This window comes from Schistocerca serialis, chromosome 1 (assembly GCF_023864345.2).
Source record: "Schistocerca serialis cubense isolate TAMUIC-IGC-003099 chromosome 1, iqSchSeri2.2, whole genome shotgun sequence".
NCBI classification, from domain to species: Eukaryota; Metazoa; Arthropoda; class Insecta; order Orthoptera; family Acrididae; genus Schistocerca; species Schistocerca serialis.
Window position 1 is genome coordinate 261,613,337 of NC_064638.1, and position 20,260 is coordinate 261,633,596.

The window sequence follows — 20,260 nt, forward strand, 5'->3', positions numbered from 1 at the left end:
AGTTACAGGCTGTCGAGGGCTAGAAGATGTGTGGAGTGTGTTTTTGGTATCATGACTGTCAAGTGGCGTTCACTGGGAAAATGTATTGAAACAGAACCTGGCAAAGCGGAGAAGATAGTGAAATATATATGCTTACTGCACAACATAATTATTGACCTTGAAAGTGGTGACTTCTTCAACTCTGCAAATTTAGAAGAAGATGTAAGTGCATCACCATGTCAAGAAAGTGATTCATCAAGAACGTTCAATAGACTGTCACAACAGGCTCAAATTATCAGAAACAAATTCAAGTCATACTTCAGTGGGATTGGCGCTGTTCCATAGCAAAACGAATGCATCGAATAATATTTTAGCAATTAAAAACTTACTTCTTTTTAACAGTTTGATAAAACAATATCTGTTAAAACTGATATAATTGAAATTAGTACTGTTTTATCATAACATTAGTGATTTGAAAGCAAGCATTAAAACTATTGCCTCATATTTTGATATTTACCTTTTACTGATAGTTGCTCCCCAATAGATTCCCACAGTTCTCGCTTAATATCCCATTTATGGTAGTCTTTAATCCGCTGGTCCCACAAGTAAGGCTCATTCCTCACGAGCTGAATTAGAAATTACTTGTCGATCAGTTCGCTCATGGTGCACCGCTGGACTGGAAACAAACATGTTTGGTTGGCCAATCTGGCAGTCCTGCGCCGGACGATGTCGTACTGCGCCTCTCTCTCCAATGTAGGCATGTGCATTAGCCACCTAACGCCGGCGTCGGACTGGATTGGAACAGACAACTTCCAGATGCAATGTAGGAGCAGCGTAAGGACCTTACCTCTTAGTAATGGAAGTCAGCCAGGAATCTAAGCCTGGACTTCACAACTGACACAAGGTTTATATGTAATGAACTGACGTGGGTTATGACATACATACTTCAGAAACTCAAATTCATATCATAGGTGAAGCAGGATTTTTGGTCGTGTGTTTCTTGGTCTGCAAGTAACTGCGTACAGGAGTGAAACGACTGTAAGCTCATCTATCTGAGGCAGCTGCCACTGGACCTCTTGAACTTTGCCGAACTCTGCCTTGCTTGGAATTTGAGGCTTTCAACGTACGACATTTGGGGCTGTTTGCTTATAGATGATACATGACTGCATCACTTTTTACCTCTGATTCACAATCAGCGCATGTGAAATCAGCGATTTCTTAAAGTGTATGTCCTTTGAATGAACTGACGAAAGCAGCCTGCACAGTGCTACTCTACCTAAGTTACAAGACCTACAACTAATTTTTGTACTTGGATGATTTGTTTCTTTTTTCTAGCAACCTTTCATTAGTTGGTCACTACACTATTCTGTTTATAACAAGTTGCTCAGAGTTTCCCTGGAGTCAAAAGTGACTAATTTCTAGGTTTTAATTCCGAAACAAAAACATACTACTACTCATCAATAGACAATCTGCAGTGACTCACAAACAGGCAGCAAGAAATGCTCATAACAAGCCTTCATACGGATATATTTCTTGAAGTTTTAGAGGCATCCAGCAAACTCTTACCCAGGGATGTGGTGATTTCAATTGTAACTCACTAGCTATGTGCGTAGCACGCCCAAAATGTCTGTCTCTGTGGAATATTCTCTGTTCAGGATAAAACTTGATATCCCCCCCCCTTTCTCTCTTTCCTCCATCCTTAGTGCCATCACAAAGCAGTATTTCACTCTTGTTTTGTGTCCACATCCGTAGTATTTGTCAGCAATGCTATACTGCATCTGTAAGTTTCAAAACTGAATGCACAATGAAATTTCATGAGCTATGTCTTTCCTGTTTCTTCTGTAAGGACTAAAAAGGTAGAGAGGATAGTAACAGCTCACCTAAAGGAATATAACATTGGGACTTAAAGATCAAAGTTTGTTACGCCTATGGAGATATTGCAATAGGGTTACCTTATTTCCAATGAGTAGAATTTGACGCAAAGGGATAATTTGCTTAAACATGCCAAAAGTCATTCAAGAAAGTAAAAAATTTCACATATGTACCACTGTACATATTTTTTCAAACTATTTGACAGTGGTCATCTTTAAGATATTCATGTAAGAAATGTGGCTAAAACATGGCAGTGCATCTCTTTGCTCATGGTTCAAAATTCTTTTCATAGGGGATAATAATTTCTTCTTAGTGAGTTCAGTGTCCTTCCTAACATGTTTATGAATGAATACTGTAGCAGACACTATATGGCACTGATATTTACAGCATATCTGTGCACAAGTGATATCTGTTCATTCCTGCTCCAAAGTTGTGTTGTCATAGTGGGCAGAGGAAGACAATAGTGGATCGTAGGTTATTGGAAATATATTATTTGATGAGATAAATAACATTAAAGTTTTTGTACGAATTATGTGTATTGCCGTGGTCATTGTTGACAGAAAGAAGCCTTTTGGAAGGATAGCAAGCAAAGGGTGCTTAATCTGCAGGAGGCTGCAATATGTTTTTTTATGTTTTGAGTATGCAGAAATAGTTTCTTTTATTGAAATGACATGCATATTCATTTGGAATGGTTAAAGGGAGTTGCCAGGCAGGTAGGTTTTGCTGCTTACCTGTGATCTTGACAAAGACTATAAGACCGAGCGAGGTGGCGCAATGGTTAGCACACTGGACTCGCATTCGGGAGGACGACGGTTCAATCCCGTCTCCGGCCATCCTGATTTAAGTTTTCCGTGATTTCCCTAAATCGTTTCAGGCAAATGCCGGGATGGTTCCTTTGAAAGGGCACGGCCGATTTCCTTCCCAATCCTTCCCTAACCCGAGCTTGCGCTCCGTCTCTAATGACCTCGTTGTCGACGGGACGTTAAACACTAACCACCACCACCAAAGACTATAAGAAATCTGTGCAGCTGGTAGGGTGGAGGGAATGCCTTTTGCTGAAATTGTGGCCCCAGGGATGCTCCAGCTTAAGAACCCACACATGCGATGATGTTTGATCTCTGTTGACCTATACACAATATTGTCCATGTCTTTTAACCCTTTCTCATATTACACTAGATTTAAGGCAACCTTTCAAAGGTACTTTATGCATTTAATGTAGATGGGTGGAGGGTAGAGTTTGAGTCCCTGGGAGCCCCACATGCAACTGTCCCTGCACTTGACACAATTCCCTGCCCCTTTTCCTTGTTATTATTTTATCAGTATTTTAGTTATGTGTCTCCTTTTTTAATCCAATTTCATGAAAGTGACATCTTACAGGCATTAACTAAAGAATTATCGCATCAAACAGACTGCGTAGTTAAGAGGAGGAGGAGGAGGAGATTGGTGTTTAATGTCCCGTCAACCATGAGGTCATTAGAGATGGAACACAAGCTCGGATTAGGGAAGGATGGGGAAGGAAATCGGCTGTGCCCTTTTTCAGGAACCATCCTGGCATTTGCCTGAAGTGATTTAGGGAAATCACAGAAAACCTAAATTAGGATGGCCGGACACGGGTTTGAACCGTCGTCCTCCCCGAATGTGAGTCCAGTGTGTTAACCACTGCACCACCTCAGTTGGTTGCGTAGTTAATTGCATAGTTAAAAGAATTGAAGGAAAACAGTGGTTAAGAAGGAAGTGAGACAAAGTTGTAGCCTATCCCACATGTATTTAAACTGTACATTAACCAAGCAAGCATAAAATGAAAGCATTGAGAAATCTGGAAAAGGAATTAAAGTTCAAGCAGAAGAAATGCAAGTCATCAAGAAATAAAAATCATTAAGAAATAAAAACTTTGAATTTTGCCAGTGACATTATAATTCTGTCAGAAGCATCAGAATACTGGGAAGATAGCAGTGGATACCTACCAAAGTAAAACAGAAATGGTAGTGAAATGTAGTTGAATGAAATCAGGTGGTGATAAGCGAATTCGATTACGAAATGATACACTAAAAGTAGTGGATGAGTTTTGCTGATTGAGCAGCAAAATAGCTGACAGTGTCCAAAGTAGAGGGATTATAAAGTGCAGCTTAGCAATAGCAATAAAAGAATTTTTGTGAAAAGAAATTTGTTAGCATACAATTTGAATTTTAGTTTTAGGAAATCTTTTTTGAAGGGATTTATTTGGACTATAACTTTGCTCAGCTCTGCTGTATGGTATGTAGCAATCCATCCATTTCATAAAATTGCCATTATTCTATCCTTGATTTTCCATTATTTCTTTCTTATCATTTCTGAATATGTCTCAGGTGAATGAAAGTCTATTATTGTTTTGCGAACAAGCTATTCTTAATTGTGAATCAAAGTTAACTTCTGTCATATCTATTACAGTTTTCTTGACAGTCCCTACATATGAGTCCAGGCATAATCAGTTTACCTGATGTCCTGGTCTATTATAGGTAAGATGTTAGTTAATTCTTTTTAAGAAATTCAACTGTCTCAACAAGTTTGGTTGTGAAATGACATGTAGAGTTTACTGAACCTAGAAATCAAAATGTGAGTAGGATTCCAATAGCATATTGTACTAACTATTTCAATGTTTTTGTTGAGCAGCTCATCAATTTTCAGTGAAAAGGCCACATTACAGTGAAGCTCTAGTGACTTCCATGAAATCCTAGCATTGAGTCAGTTTAATTTACTGATGGTGTATCTTAGAGCCACGTTACCCACTAATGCAGTTATTTGTCTGTAATATGTAGAATCTATGCAATCTTTATGTTCAGCCAGGATAGTTAAAGCAGAACTACCTGTAGGTTTGGATCATCAGCATATATCTAAATGCAACCACATCAAAGAAACCACAACCTCTGTTATCACTGAGAATCTTCTGATTGTAACAACACAGCTATATGAAAGTTGGTCTCAGCACCAGTGTCAGGTTTCGGCAAAACTAAGATCATAATATTCCATCACAGGTTTCCACAAATCTGTGATCAACTCATGATTCTGATTCAATCAGATGAGTCGGAATCCTAATACAGATCCCAGGAACCATTACCAGGATACAGATGCCAGTTCCCTCATAGACCCCAGCCTGAACCTCAGACTGTGGTATTGGTTTTGGCGAGACTAGACAAGTGAAGGACAGCCTTGGAATGAAGCCCAACAAAATCACTGCATCAGTGTCAGTAGCATCTTCTCATAGAACTGTGCACAAATTCAAATAAAAACCTTGTAAAGCAATGGCATTTGACAATAGGAAGCTGAACTTTTCTGTCGCATAGTGCAAATGTTCTCAGTGTGTAACAATAAAGATAATTTTGCTGATTGCCTGCCGCAGCATTGTTTGTTGTAGTCATATGCTTTGATGAAATATGCGTCACATCTATTAACTAAGCCTATTACTCAGAAATATGATTATTAGACAGATTTACTGTCATTGCACAGATTAACAATACATGTGATGTTTACAAGTTGGCTCTGAAGATAGAATTGCTCTTTGCAGTGGTTACCAGTATTCAGAAGTTGTGCTAACTAAATCTTATTTCCTAATAATGGAGGGACATTTTGAACATGTTTCACAAACTATCATATCACTGTGATACACTGTACTCAACCTCCATCATATGCAAAATTTGTGTCTGCAATTGAACACACACTCCCAATTTACACCAAAATTAGTATTGTATCCATTGCCCTCTGCATGCGGAATTGTTTCTATTTAGAGGGCTATGGCTGCTAGAAGGTAAGCTGTCACTGAAACCAATGAAGCTATCTTTCACCTCAACCTCCTTGTGGATCACTCGGACCCAGCTTTCCACCCCACCCCACCCCACCCCACCCCACCCCACCCCACCCCACCCCAACCCCCTATGACCTAATTTGCAAGTTCTTCAGAAAGCTTAGGAAGGTCTTTTTCTGCAAAAATTGTATATTATTATTGTAAACCAAGTGATTTATCACAAAAAACACTTATAACTAGAGTGTTGAGTTTAGTGTTTACAAAGTTCCACAGTTTTCTGGGTTCTTGGCACAAACCTAACATCTGTGTAATCTCAACATATGTTAATGGTAGTTTATGCTGAGCTCTCATCCTTACATCTTCAAACCTATTTGCACATTATTTATGGAGAGGTTTCACAAGCTTTGCATCCCTTTGCTTGTACCTTTTCTCTCTATCTGCCGTCTCTTTGCCCCTTCTTTTTTCTGTATCTGTCTATTCCTATTTCCTTTTACATTTATGTAGTCTTTAATTTGTGAGTTTATTTATGTATTATAATTACCTGTGTTGTGTGCATTTCTATTGGTGAGGTAAATGGAAACTAATTTTTTTAGTTGTTAATGGGCATATTAAATCAAATTGAGGTGAAAAAGAAATTTGTGTCATACCATGAGTAAAAAATGGGGTCAGTTGAAAGGACATGTGCTGAGACATCAAAGGGTAGTCGATGTGGTAATGGACAGAAGTGTGAGAAGTAAACATTGTAGGAGGAGATCTAGGCATGCAAGCAGTAAGCAGATTCAGATGAATGTAGGTTGCAGTAGTTATTCAGAGATGATGAGATGTGCACAGAATAGACCAGCATGGAGAGCTGCTTCAAACGAGACTTAAGACTGAATATTTCCTTCTCTGTGGATGGAAGCAGGATTGACTGGGGAAGATTGGAAAAAGATGGCAGGCTGATCCTAGTATGGGATTCATCTGTTGTGAGGTAGAGAGGAGGCTAAGAGAAAAGAGAGAGTGTCAGAGAAAGAGTAGGGGATCAAACATAGTACTTTTGCACATACTTTGCCAGCTTCAGTTCAGAGATGAAAGTGAAAATGGAATGAATAATGCAATTAAGATGTAGTAGAAAAAAAACGGAGGAACGAGATGGGGGGCAGCGGGGGGGGGGGGGGGGGGGGGGGGGGGGTCATTAAAAAAGATAAAAGAGGAAAAAAATGAAAATAAGTAATTTAATAAGTAATGAAATTCTAACACCCAAGAAAGAGAATTTGTTAACAGAGACTAATATCCCCTCCCCCCTCCTCTCTCTCTCTCTCTCTCTCTCTCTCTCTCTCTCTCTCTCCCCCTCCCCTCTTCCCCCTCCCCCTCTCTCCTCTCCACCCATCACACCCCAGCCCATCCCATCCCATCCCATCGCACCCCACCCCACCACATCCCCAATCTCTGGTCCCTATCCTGGATATAAGTACTGGCCAGTCTTTCTGTCTCCTTGTCATAGAGAAATTCTCATTATGAGGTGGAATGCCATCCTAGAAGATAAATCAAGCAATATATTACAACTTTGTTTGAGACTAGAACTGAGTCTGAATGTTTTCGTTTTGTAGCAGGTGTTGCGCTAAATGAACTGTCACAGTATTCTTTATAGATCAGGTCAAAAACATCAATCTAATTATCTCCCAGTGTAGATTATGTGTTGGAATAATACCAAATGTATATGAAAAAGCATGGCATGTGTGCTTCACATATGGTATCACTCCATCAGCTTACTGTATAATTTTATCATGTTCTCTGTGAGATGCACGAGTATTTTACAGATGAAAAGAAGTCTGCTGTTAATACTGTAAGATAAGGGAACGATATTTCAGATATTAATTCTTTGTGTGTCACTAACAACGATCTTGTCAAGATGTGTTACTGGAAAGTGTTAGGGATAAAGTGAACCTTATTAGAAAATTAGTTCATTTGTATTTAATGACAATTGTTATTGTGATTTGTTTTCTTTATGTTCCCAGAATTGTAGCTTTCTTTCAACCAGTGGCTACTCCTCCTCCAAGTAAGAAGATAAAACTTAATAATGCAGGAGAAGCACAGTCTGTCTACTATTGTCATTTATGTGGATTTGAATATATTATGAAGTTCAATTTGCAAAAACATTTAGAACGCCAACATTCAGAGGCAGAGAGGAATAGTGTGCCTGAGTAAGTAGTTAAACCAATAATTGAAAGAATAAGTATTACTAACTTTAGTCGATTAAAACGAATGTGGCATTTTCTGTTTTGTTTCAGAGATTTAATAAAATGCACCACATGTGATGCATTATTTTATTGCAAGAAAGCATATGACAATCACAATATGTATCATAAACCAGGTGATCTCTACGTGACTAGTGAAGAACAGAGGTAAGAACAACAGGGATGGAATAGGTAACACATTTAGCCCCATTGAATGGCAAATAATTAGTGCAGAGTGCAAGGACTGGGAAAAAGTCATGGTACAGATGTGTAGTGTCATGTATGATTGAATCTAGTTCTTTATAAAATGCATCAACGCAGTGTTATCTCAGGAAACTGGCACAAGATCCTGAAATAAATGTGAATAGTACCTTTTCGACAAGCGTCCATAATTTTCTGGTATGCGTAAGTGGAAGATCTAAATTGTGAATAGGTGCCATCAGTATGCCCCAAAGTGCTTAGCTGAATCCATGTCGGTTGAATGTAGTGACTACTATGTAGTTTTAAGTTCTTCTACCAATTTCTGACTTTCCTTACTCCACAAAGGACACATTATCATGGACAGAAGTGTGCAAGTTCTTTTCGAACTGGCTTTTGCAATGACACTTAGTAATCGAAATAAAATGAGTCTCAGTGAACCCATTATATTCCAGAAGTAACCCTCTCCCAACACCACCACCACGACCACCACCACCACCACCACCACCACCACCACTACTCAAAACCAGCATGGTATCTTGTTGATAAACAAGCAAGAGTTTTTCGGCCGGCCGCGGTGGCCGAGTTTCTAGGCACTTCAGTTCGGAACCATGAGGCTGCTACGGTCACAGATTCGAATGCTGCCTTGGGCTTGGGTGTGTGTAATGTCCTTAGGTTAGTTAGGTTTAAGTAGTTGTGCTTAGAGCCAATTGAACCTAGAATTTCTCAGGCCCCATTTGCTTGTGTGGTATATCATATGCTGTGATCAAACCTTCGTTTCAAAGGATTAGTACTGCCAAAGTCACTTTTGCATTTTCATGTATGTCAGGCACTGAACATATCTCTGCTGCATCTGATACATATTGGTAGCTGTTGCATTTTTATTTAATGTTAACCGTTCTGGTTGTTACATTTATTTGGATAATTTTTGCCAGGAATCACTGTTAATACTCACACACACACACACACACACACACACACACACACACACAAAAAACCACCACCACAGCAACTGATTGTAGTATAGTTCTAGACCCAGATTAGGTTGAAAGGGGATAATGTTGTTGAGAGTTGGTGAAGCCCATGAATTTGAATACAGAGTAAAGGTTGTGGCCATGTGCAGTGATCTGTATTGTATGCTTGTGCCTTATGCAATCCAACAAATATTTTGTTGCATATTATGTACATTATAAAATCTGGATTATGCAAAACAGTAGTTATTTCTTTTTATTCACCCAGACATGTTTCAGCACCTATGTGTCATCTTCTGTTGATCAAATTTATTTCGGTACAGTGTAGTACAAATTTTATAGTTGTTTATGTATTGTAGGCATAAAAGTAAAGTGTGCATTTTGTTTGGTTTGTCTCAATTGCTTTCCTGAAAATTAAGTTGCTAGTGACAATGCATTTTTACAGATTGGTTTTTGCACCCTTTTTTTCGTTTTCACAGCATGTCATTAGCAAAGTAGTCATGAAGAAAATTTATACATTTTTGAAATATTTTTTCATAGGTAGTGGTTACATGTGTTACTGTACTTTCATTTTCTACATCTACACATATATTCTCTGCAAACTACTGTATGATGCATGGTGGAGTCATTTTCTTTGCTGTTGTAATCACAAGTAGTGTGAGGGAAAAACTACTATCTGTATACCTCTGAACAAATCCTAATCTCTGTAATCTTATCTTCATGATAATGTACTTTTGGCGGCAGAAGAATCATTCTGCAGTCAGTGTCAAATGGCAGTTCTCTAAATTTTCTCAGTAGTGCTTCTCGAAAAGAATGTTGTCTTCCCTCCAGTCATTCCTGTCTCAGTTACCACAGCATCTCAGTAATACTTGCTTATTGTTCAGACCTATTGGTAACAAATGTAGCAGCGCGCCTCTGAATTGCTTCGATGTCTTTATTTAATATGACTTGGTATGGCATCCAAACACTCGAACAATACTCAACAATGGCTTGCATTAGTGTCCTATACACGGTTTGCTTTATATTGGTTTGCAATGTTACACATAGGTATTTAATCAATGTGACTCTGTCATATGCAGTAACTTACATTTTTCTACATTTAGAGCTAATTGCCATTCATCACACCAATTAGAAATTTTGTCATCTTGTATCCTCCTACATTCACCCAATGACAACACCTTCCTATACACCACAGTACCATCAGGAAAAAGCTGCAGACTACTGCATACTTCGCCCACCAAATCATTTCTGTATGTAGAAAAATAACAGGGATCCTAATCACAGTTCCCTGGGGCACTCCTGATGATATCCTTATCTCTGATGAACACTCGCTGTCAAGAACAACATATTGGGTTCTATTAGTTAACAAGTACTTGAGCGTCTAACGTAGGGAACCTAAAAGCATATGGAATGCTCATTTTCTGCCCTGTTTTGTATCATATATTGCACATCAACTACAAAAAATGCAAGGGTCCACTCTGTAACTTTTACCTTTGTATGGACATTCTTAACCAAAAACACTTCAAGAGAAAACACAAACTAGCCATAAATGGTAACAGATCAGTTACATATATTAATTATTGCCGTCTTCGTCATTTCAGCCAGCTAGGGATGACACCAATTCAACTGCTTCTTTTCCCGAGCTTTAATTGCCACCTATTGTTCCTTCATTCATTTCTGGTGATGTTCTTTTATCTCTTGGGTCCGTGCCTTCCCAGTCTTCAGCTCCAGCTTTCCCCAGAACCCTCTATGTGTTTTTAGATGCTTCTTAAGTGGATTATGTCCATGGGTAGCTTTAGCAGAAATTTCCAGTTCTCAAAGATCTATTTCAACTTCTGGAAATCATGTCCATTTGGTTTTCTTATATTGAAATTGGGTTAGTGTCCTTTTAGGTTTCCTTCCAAGTCTCATTCATGTCATGTGGCCATGAAAGGCAATTCTCCTTTTCTGAGTTGTCATGTAATCTTCTCCATGTACAGCTTGTGATTCTGTTGCCTTCAGTAGTTGTTTTCGTTGATGGGATCCAGAATTTTTTTCAGTATTTTTCTTTGGCCTTGTTCATTGTAGGAGTCCCTGTTGCACATAGAGCCTCCAGTCAAATAAAAATGCTCTGTGCCCATCCTTTCAATATTGCAGCTTGATTGTATCTAGTAGTTAGTGTTTGGTGCTGCTCATAATATTCCTTGTTTGCTTTATAGTATTATCGCTATTATTAATGCCTGATTAATAATATCAAATTTCATAACATACTACAAGTTCCTTTTAAATGACACATTTTGGAAAACAGGTTACAGACTGTGAGTCGTGTGGATCAGGACTTTGATATTCGACGGGTTCAGTCAACTGCGGAAAAATTCATCCCTACTTACAGGAGGCCTAAGTCATCTCAGATGCCAAAGAAGGTAAATATCAGGCATTCAATTAACTTAACTATCAGTGTTAGCTATGACTTTATGGGCAAATGCTCACTTGTTTATTAGTTTAGTGTACGAAGATTATTATGCTAGCTCATTTTTTTTAAACAGGTACAATGTTAACTTGGAAATATTGTGAACATATTCTGAAAGAAACTATTTGTAAGTTATTCAAAATGCACACTAAGTTTCACTTTATATTGGAAGTGATCATTGACTGCCTTCTGTTACGAAGATTTAGATGAAACTTTGAAATTCAGGTGCATGCATCATGTTGAACTAAATGATACTGCATAAATTTTTTTTAGTGTTTTAATCATCTCATTAGATGTTGAAATGTCCTATTTTTCCACTCATTACTCAGTTTCCTGATTTCTGTAATTTTTATTGTGTATAGTCAGATACAAAATCACCCATAGAAAGTTTAACATTTTTAGCAACATGGAAAATGTATGGATATTAATTTATCTTTCTTTCTGCCTGATGTTCTAAGTTTACAGATGTGCATGAATGTCCTTACAAAGCCTTGCAAGGTATAGCTTTGTAGAACAAAGCAAAATTAATCCCTATTTTGAAGTTTGCGGTGGTAGTGTTTGTTTCTATAAACCCTCTTTTGTGCACCAGCAAGCTCCATGCTATCTGCGACCACTGTGCAGAAACACTAATCAGTCACTGTTGGAGGACTGTCTATTGTTTGTGTTTTGCTTTCTATGATGACACATATCATTGTGGCAAATATCATGCTAGACTCACTCTTCCCACAGCATATACTCCTTTGAATACCTGTTTCACATCTCTGTTGATAGCTACAGAAACATAAAATATTGTAAGGAAAAAATGTAAACTCTGATGAGCATGATACAGTATGTGTTTGTTTACTACAGAAATGTTTGCAGTACATCCAGTAAGCTCTTTCCAATATTGAAAATCCATAGTTTGAGGAAGGAACATGAAATCCAGCCTGATTTGAAACAGTAATAAATATACCACTATTTCAGAAGGTGGGGGGGGAAAAAAAAAACAAATCCACAGACACGGCAAGTCTTACGTCTTTACAAAGATGTTTGAATCTGCTGCTACTGTCACAATGTAGTACTTTATAAAAAACAAACAATATTCCAACCTCACAACATCAGTTACACAAAAAAAGCATCCACTACTGGTGGCCATGGTTTCTTGACAAAAGCTGAGGTTTAATAGATCTCGTGCAATGAGCATTAGACACATTCCTTCATCAGCAAAAAGTATTTGACATGTTAGACCAGACATGGGCAACCTTTGGTGGCTCGCAGGCTGGATCCACATACATATTTCAGCTTGCGGACCACATTGTCACATGATGTGACAGCAATGCTTCTAACATGTAAAGCCAAAAGTAATGGGTCTGTGATGTTAATGTTTTCGGGATAACAGACTGATATGAATGGCACTCCTTTCCAAACAAGCCACGCCAACAAATTATATTTCGAAAATAGCATTGTTATATGTAAGTTTATATTCACCCAGTCTTCATGTTTTCATTTATTTGCCCATTGTAAACAATGTGTCATTATCTATGACTTTTCGCAAAAGCTGCCTTAAAACTTCAATTGGAAAATTGTGCAATACTGTTAGTAAAGAAGCTATGCTCATAATATGTAAATAAATGAAACTATGTGAAGATGGGATGCCAGGCATCTTGAAATGTCGTTACGGAGAAATAAATTCCTATAGAAGTAACTGGTTGCAGGTAATTCATTATAAATTACTCACAATTTCAACAGCTGCAGTGTTCTAATATGTCGACAACAGACAAGAATTAATGACTAATGTTTATACAAGAAAGAACTGTAAACACATAAACAGAATGGCGATTTGCGAAATTGATAATAATTTTCATCACATGCTCAGTATGTGTTGGTAATATTGAGAATATTTTGGATGGCCCCACACACAATCATTATATTGACGTATTGACAATAGTATTGAACGTATGATGGCCTCTGACTTCTATGTGAAATTTGTATCATTACTAAATGGTACACACAAATTGTATGTTGTTTACACTGCATGAAAAAGGCCAAAACTGCTCACACCAATGACAGAAGAGGTTTTACAGACTGTACAGTCAATAAGAAGACAGTACTCATGTGACACGATAGCAGCGCCTGTAATGCACAAGTTCGAAAACATCTGTGACATGCAAGTCTGCAAATAAATATATTTGGACTCACCCCTAAACTTTTCAAGAGAACATGAATATCATCATACATTGTGACATACAAAAACTAGGCCATACAACCAAAAGGAAACTCACCTAGCTTGACAGCAGCTTGCCCAGTGAATAAGGCGGAATTTTGCCATCTGTTACTGTGGCAATACACGGCACCCCGTCTTCACATGATTGTATTTATTTTCGTGCTGTACTTGAACTCTGAGTCTTGGTTCCTTACAATTCATTGTAATAACTCATAATCCAAAATAAAATTTTTCAAGATCATGTGATTGCACAGAAACCCATGTGAAACGTGGAACTTTGTCTACATCCAGTACACTGAACACACAAATTTTGGCATCAACCATTAGGAAAGCTGAAAAGTTACACTTAATAAATGTATTTATAGTGGTTTATTGCCTACCACGCAGGGGGTCCTGGTTTCATTCCCAGCAGGAGACTGGGTATTGTTTGTCCATCATCATCATTGACTCGCAAGCTGCCGATGTGGTGTCACCTAAAAAGGGCTTGCAAAAGGGCGGCCGAACTCCCTGGATGGGGCCTTGTGGCCAACAATGCCATACAATCATTTCATTTCCAGTGGTTTATTTATTATTGATTATCCAGCAGCAGATTAATGTAAGCTCCGAGTTCGAATTTTTAACACAAGATTGTTGATATCTGGTTTTATGTCACTGATAATGAGTCTTAAGGTAATTTCCAGGTTGTCGTCTGTTAACCTTGTATGTTTGTTGCATTTAATTGTTTTCATAAGAGAAAAAAGTTACACCTGTATGTGCTTCCAAAAAGACAAATTTTCCTTTTTGCAAATGATCTCAGCTGCAGATATTTCTCTTCAATCAAGTAAGTTTTATAAAATTCAACCAGGTTTACTTCTTCAAATTTAGAGTTTAAAGACAAATCTTCGTGAAGTTCAAAAAATTCCATTTGAAGATCTTTCAGGGCCTTTTCTATCTCACAAGTCATTGGGTTAGCAAATATAGCGAACGTGCTGTTTGTAGTCCTGAAATCAGAAAACCTTGTGATAAATTGTGCCAATAAGGATTTCAGCTCATCAGCATAAGTAACATAATCAACATTTTCATGAGTTATATACTGTAGGAAAGTGGTAACAGTTTCCAGCTCTCATCTGCATTTACCACAAGTGCATCTTTGTCTGAAAAGCTTTCAGATGGCTGCATAATTTGCGAATTAACTGCCCTTGTTTCTGGAGTTTGTAATTTAAGTCATTTAAGTGAGCTGTGATGTCAAATAGAAATGCTAAATCACAAATCCATTGGGGATCATTTATTTCAGCCAATGGTTTCCCTTGGATAGCCATAAAATCTGCTATTTCTTGTTGAAGATCATAAAAACATTTTAGTATTTTGTCCATATTCAGCTTTCTTATTTTGCAATGGTAAGCTAAATTTTCACATTCAGAGCATAAGTTGTCCGAATACTGTTTGAACTGGTGGTGATTTTAGTGTGTGGGACTTAAAAATTGATGCTTGTGGTAACCACGTCCTTGAAATGTTTCATTTTAATTGACTTAGCACACAAATTTTGTTGGGGAATAGTGCAGTGAAGAATTGTCAAACTTTCTTCGTCAATATACTTCACTAGATTTTTCATTTAATGTGTCGATAAAATCTTTCATGGACCGACCATCGCAGGTGCTCCATCGGAACAAACTCCAGCGAGTTGAGTCCGTTGCAGGCTGAACGTTTTGATGATTTTTTTCAACTTCGCAAAAAATATCTTCACTACTAATGGTTCCTTTTATTGGCTGTAATGCTAATAATCCTTCTGTTATTTTGAAGTCGACATCTACGCCATGAACAAAAATCGCTAATTGGGCTGGGTCTGACAAGTTAGTGCTCTCATCCAAAGCAGTGGAAAATGGTTTGAATGTGGCAGCACGATTACACAAACTTTTTTTTAATGTCACCAGCCACCATCTCAGTTAGTCGAACAACTGTTCCTCGCGACAAACTTATTTGTTCAAACACTTTTTTTTTTTATCAGGACGTAGTACGAGGGCTATCCACAAAGTACATTACGTTTTGGAATTAAAAATAAATAAAGTATTGGAATTTTTTTATTATATACAGATGAAAGCCACACTTAAATACTACTTTTCTACATAGTTACCATTTAAATTAAGGCACTTATCGTAGCAATGGACGAGCTTGGAAATTCCTTCGTCGTAAAATTCGGCCGCCTGCGCCCTCAACCACGTGGTTACCTCTTCTTGAAGCTGTGCGTCATCATCAAAACACTGCATAGCCAACCACTTCTTCATTGCTGGGAATAAGTGGTTGAAGGCGCAGGTGGCCGAATTTTATGACGAAGGAATTTCCAAGCTTGTCGATCGCTACAATAAGTGCCTTAATTTAAATGACAGCTATGTAGAAAAGTAGTATTTAAGTGTGGCTTTCATCTGTATATAATAAAAAAAAATTCCAATACTTTATTTATTTTTAATTCCAAAACGTAATGTACTTTGTGGATAGCCCTCGTACATCTGCAATGTCCAAGATGCACTCCTTCACGAATTCACCTTCAGAAAAGGGCTTTACTGACTTTCCAAAGTTTTTGCTTACTATGGAAGTAGCTTTAACCAAATTGTAACTTAATTTTGTCTTCTCACAGTTGCGCATTAAGCTGTTGTTGAGCAGTACATTTCGTAGAAAAGTGCCTTTTCTTGTTATTTTCTTTCACCAAAGATAATGGTTCGCTACACAACAAGCAAACAGGTTTACTATTGTACTTCGTGAAGAAGTAACCCTCAGTCCATTTCTCCTGGAATTGACGACATCCAGCATCTAATTTTCTTCTTTTTAACACCAGACATTTTGTGAATAAACTCAATGCACAGAGACACTTGCACGAAATTAAGAAACAGAACTTCGCACGCAAAGTGACAACAGAGAGCAAGTATTTACTCTCTGTCAAAGTGTAGCACATATGTAGGTCATAAATAACATACACACTTCACTGCTGTGGTGCAGCAGCAATTGGAGGCATCTCTGTACTGTGCTACACATGCAAGGTGCTAATGAGGTATCGGCCACTTCCACAGCGACAGCTGACGTAGTAACAGTCAGTCACTGAGGCCAGCTCTTGCCTCTGTGGTGTCTCTTGCCTTGCAAACACTGGCCATCTGCCACAGCTTGAGATGTGTCACCAGGCTGCGTTCTGTCTGACGAAGTCCTTACGGAAGACTTCCACTGGTTTGCATCGTGAGGTGGAAACGTGTGCCGAACCTAGCCGTGCGTTGGCAGGAATACCTGAAAATGCATTGCGGGCGGAGTACAGTGTGAGAGCACCTTGTTCTCTCCCGCGAGTAGTGTCCAGAGGCCGGATTGAAATTAATCGCAGACCGGATCAGGCCCTTGGGCCTCAGGTTGCCCACCTGTGTTTTAGATGTACTAGACTCTTTAAAAATCTTGAGACATACGAAGCTGGAGATGCTGCTCACAAATGATTTAGGAACCACCAGAAAATAGCAGACAGTTTCTTGAAATCAGGATCTCTAAGGATCCTGTGGCCAAGATAGACACGAAGCCCACGCCTACTACAGTAGTACAAGTTTATATGCCAACTAGCTATGCAGATGATGAAGAAATTTATGAAATGTATGATGAAATAAAAGAAATTATTCAGATAGTGAAGGGAGACGAAAATTTAATAGTCATGGGTGACAGGAATTCGGTAGTAGGAAAAGGGAGAGAAGGAAACGTAGTAGGTGAATATGGATTGGGGCTAAGAAATGAAAGAGGAAGCTGCCTGGTAGAATTTTGCACAGAGCACAAATTAATCATAGCTAACACTTGGTTTAAGAATCACGAAAGAAGGTTGTATACATGGAAGAACCCTGGAGATACTAAAAGATATCAGATAGATTATATAATGGTAAGACAGAGATTTAGGAACCAGGTTTTAAATTGTAAGACATTTCCGGGGGCAGATGTGGACTCTGACCACAATCTATTGGTTATGAACTGTAGATTAAAACTGAAGAAACTGCGAAAAGGTGGGAATTTAAGGAGATGGGACCTGGATAAACTGAAAGAACCAGAGGTTGTACAGAGTTTCAGGGAGAGCATAAGGGAACAATTGACAGGAATGGGGGAAAGAAGTACAGTAGAAGAAGAATGGGTAGTTCTGAGGGATGAAGTAGTGAAGGCAGCAGAGGATCAAGTAGGTAAAAAGACGAGGGCTAGTAGAAATCCTTGGGTAACAGAAGAAATATTCAATTTAATTGATGAAAGGAGAAAATATAAAAATGCAGTAAATGAAACAGGCAAAAAGGAATACAAACGTCTCAAAAATGAGATCGACAGGAAGTGCAAAATGGCTAAGCAGGGATGGCTAGAGGACAAATGTAAGGATGCAGAGGTTTATCTCACTAGGGGTAAGATAGATACTGCCTACAGGAAAATTAGAGAGATCTTTGGAGAGAAGAGAACCACTTGTATGAATATCAAGAGCTCAGATGGAAACCCAGTTCTAAGCAAAGAAGGGAAAGCAGAAAGGTGGAAGGAGTATATAGAGGGTCTGTACAAGGGCGATGTACTTCAGGACAATATTATGGAAATGGGAGGGGATGCAGATGAAGATGAAATGGGAGATACGATACTCCTTGAAGAGTTTGACAGAGCACTGAAAGACCTAAGTCGAAACAATGCCCCGGCAGTAGACAACATTCCATTAGAACTACTGGCCACCTTGGGAGAGCCAGTCCTGACAAAACTCTACCATCTGGTGAGCAAGATGTATGAGACAGGCGAAATACCCCCAGACTTCAAGAAGAATATAATAATTCCAATCCCAAAGAAAGCAGGTGTTGACAGATGTGAAAATTACTGAACTATCAGTTTAATAAGTCACAGCTGCAAAATACTAACCCGAATTCTTTACAGACGAATGGAAAAACTAGTAGAAGCTGATCTCGGGGAAGATCAGTTTGGATTCCATAGAAATATTGGAACAACTGAGGCAATACAGACCCTACACTTATATTAGAAGATAGATTAAAGAAAGGCAAACCTTCGTTTCTAGCATTTGTAGACTAAGATAAAGCTTTTGACAATGTTGACTGAAATACTCTCTTTCAAATTCTGAGGGTGGCAGGGGTAAAATACAGGGAGCGAAAGGCTATTTGCAATTTGTACAGAAACCGGATGGCAGTAATAAGAGTCGAGGGGCATGAAAGGGAAGCAGTGGTTGGGAAGGGAGTGAAACAGGGTTGTAGCCTCTCCCCAATGTTATTCAATCTGTATATTGAACAAGCAGTAAAGGAAACAAAAGAAAAATTTGGAGTAGGTATTGAAATCCATGGAGAAGAAATAAAAACTTTGAGGTTTGCCGATGACATTGTAATTCTGTCAGAGACAGCAAAGGACTTGGAAGAGCAGTTGAATGGAATGGACTGTGTCTTGAAAGAAGCATATAAGATGAACGTTAACAAAAGCAAAATGAGGATAATGGAATGTAGTCGAATTAAGTTGGGTGATGCTGAGGGAAGTAGATTAGGAAATGAGACACTTAAAGTAGTAAAGGAGTTTTGCTATTTGGGGAGCAAAATAACTGATGATGATCGAAGTAGAGAAGATATAAAATGTAGACTGGCAATGGCAAGGAAAGCATTTCGGAAGAAGAGAAATTTGTTAACATCGAGTATAGATTTTAAGTGTCAGGAAGTCGTTTCTGAAAGTATTTGTTTGGAGTGTAGCCATGTATGGAAGTGAACCGTGGATGATAAATAGTTTAGACAAGAAGAGAATAGAAGCTTTCAAAATGTGGTGCTACAGAAGAATGCTGGTGATTAGATGGGTAGATCACATAACTAATGAGGAGGTATTGAATAGAATTGGGGAGAAGAGGAGCTTGTGGCACAACTTGACTAGAAGAAGGGATTGGTTGGTAGGGCATGTTCTGAGGCATCAAGGGATCACAAATTTTGCATTGGAGGGCAGCGTGGAGGGTAAAAATCGTAGAGGGAGACCAAGATATGAATACACTAAGCAGATTCAGAAGGATGTAGGTTACAGCAAGTACTGGGAGATGAAGAAGCTTGCACAGGATAGGGTAGCATGGAGAGCTGCATCAAACCAGTCTCAGGACTGAAGACCACAACAACAACAACAACAACAACAACAACAAGGAAGCTACATTCTTGGACTCAAATACACTCAGTACAACATGTGGTTTCCCACAGTGCCCTGTTCTTGGTCCTGTCCTCTTTACACTGTTCACAATCAGCTAGATTTCCACAGTACATCCCCAAAACTAGTTCTCTATAATTTGCAGTCAGTACAGATATATTGACAAGAGACGATGAGGTCATACTACAAGAAATAGCCTAGGAAAATAATTCTCATACACAATTTTGATTTAAGACAAGCAGTTTACTGATTAAAACAAAAATTGGTGGAAATAATAATTGTATGGTGCAGAAAACCAACTTTTTGAATTGAATGTCAGTGATACACTAGACTTGAACTTGCATATAGAGTTGTTTCTGAAAACGCTTTGTAAAATAGGTTTATTACTGTAATCAGTAAGAGATACAACTGATGAAGACATGGTCTGATTTTATGGGGAAATAGTTCTTAAACGCACACCATTTC

General features: G+C 38.5%; 1 protein-coding gene across 2 annotated transcripts in view; it reads left to right on the top strand.

Moving 5' to 3' along the window:
• The window catches only part of LOC126467339 (zinc finger protein 236-like), a 50,321-nt gene that overhangs the window by 17,523 nt on the left and 12,538 nt on the right, over positions 1–20,260 (top strand). For both annotated transcript variants that reach the window (XM_050096454.1, XM_050096455.1), the window contains exons 3-5: positions 7,627–7,812; positions 7,900–8,013; positions 11,302–11,416. In XM_050096454.1, coding sequence (XP_049952411.1) covers positions 7,627–7,812; positions 7,900–8,013; positions 11,302–11,416 — 415 coding nt within the window. The remainder of the gene's footprint in view (positions 1–7,626; positions 7,813–7,899; positions 8,014–11,301; positions 11,417–20,260) is intronic.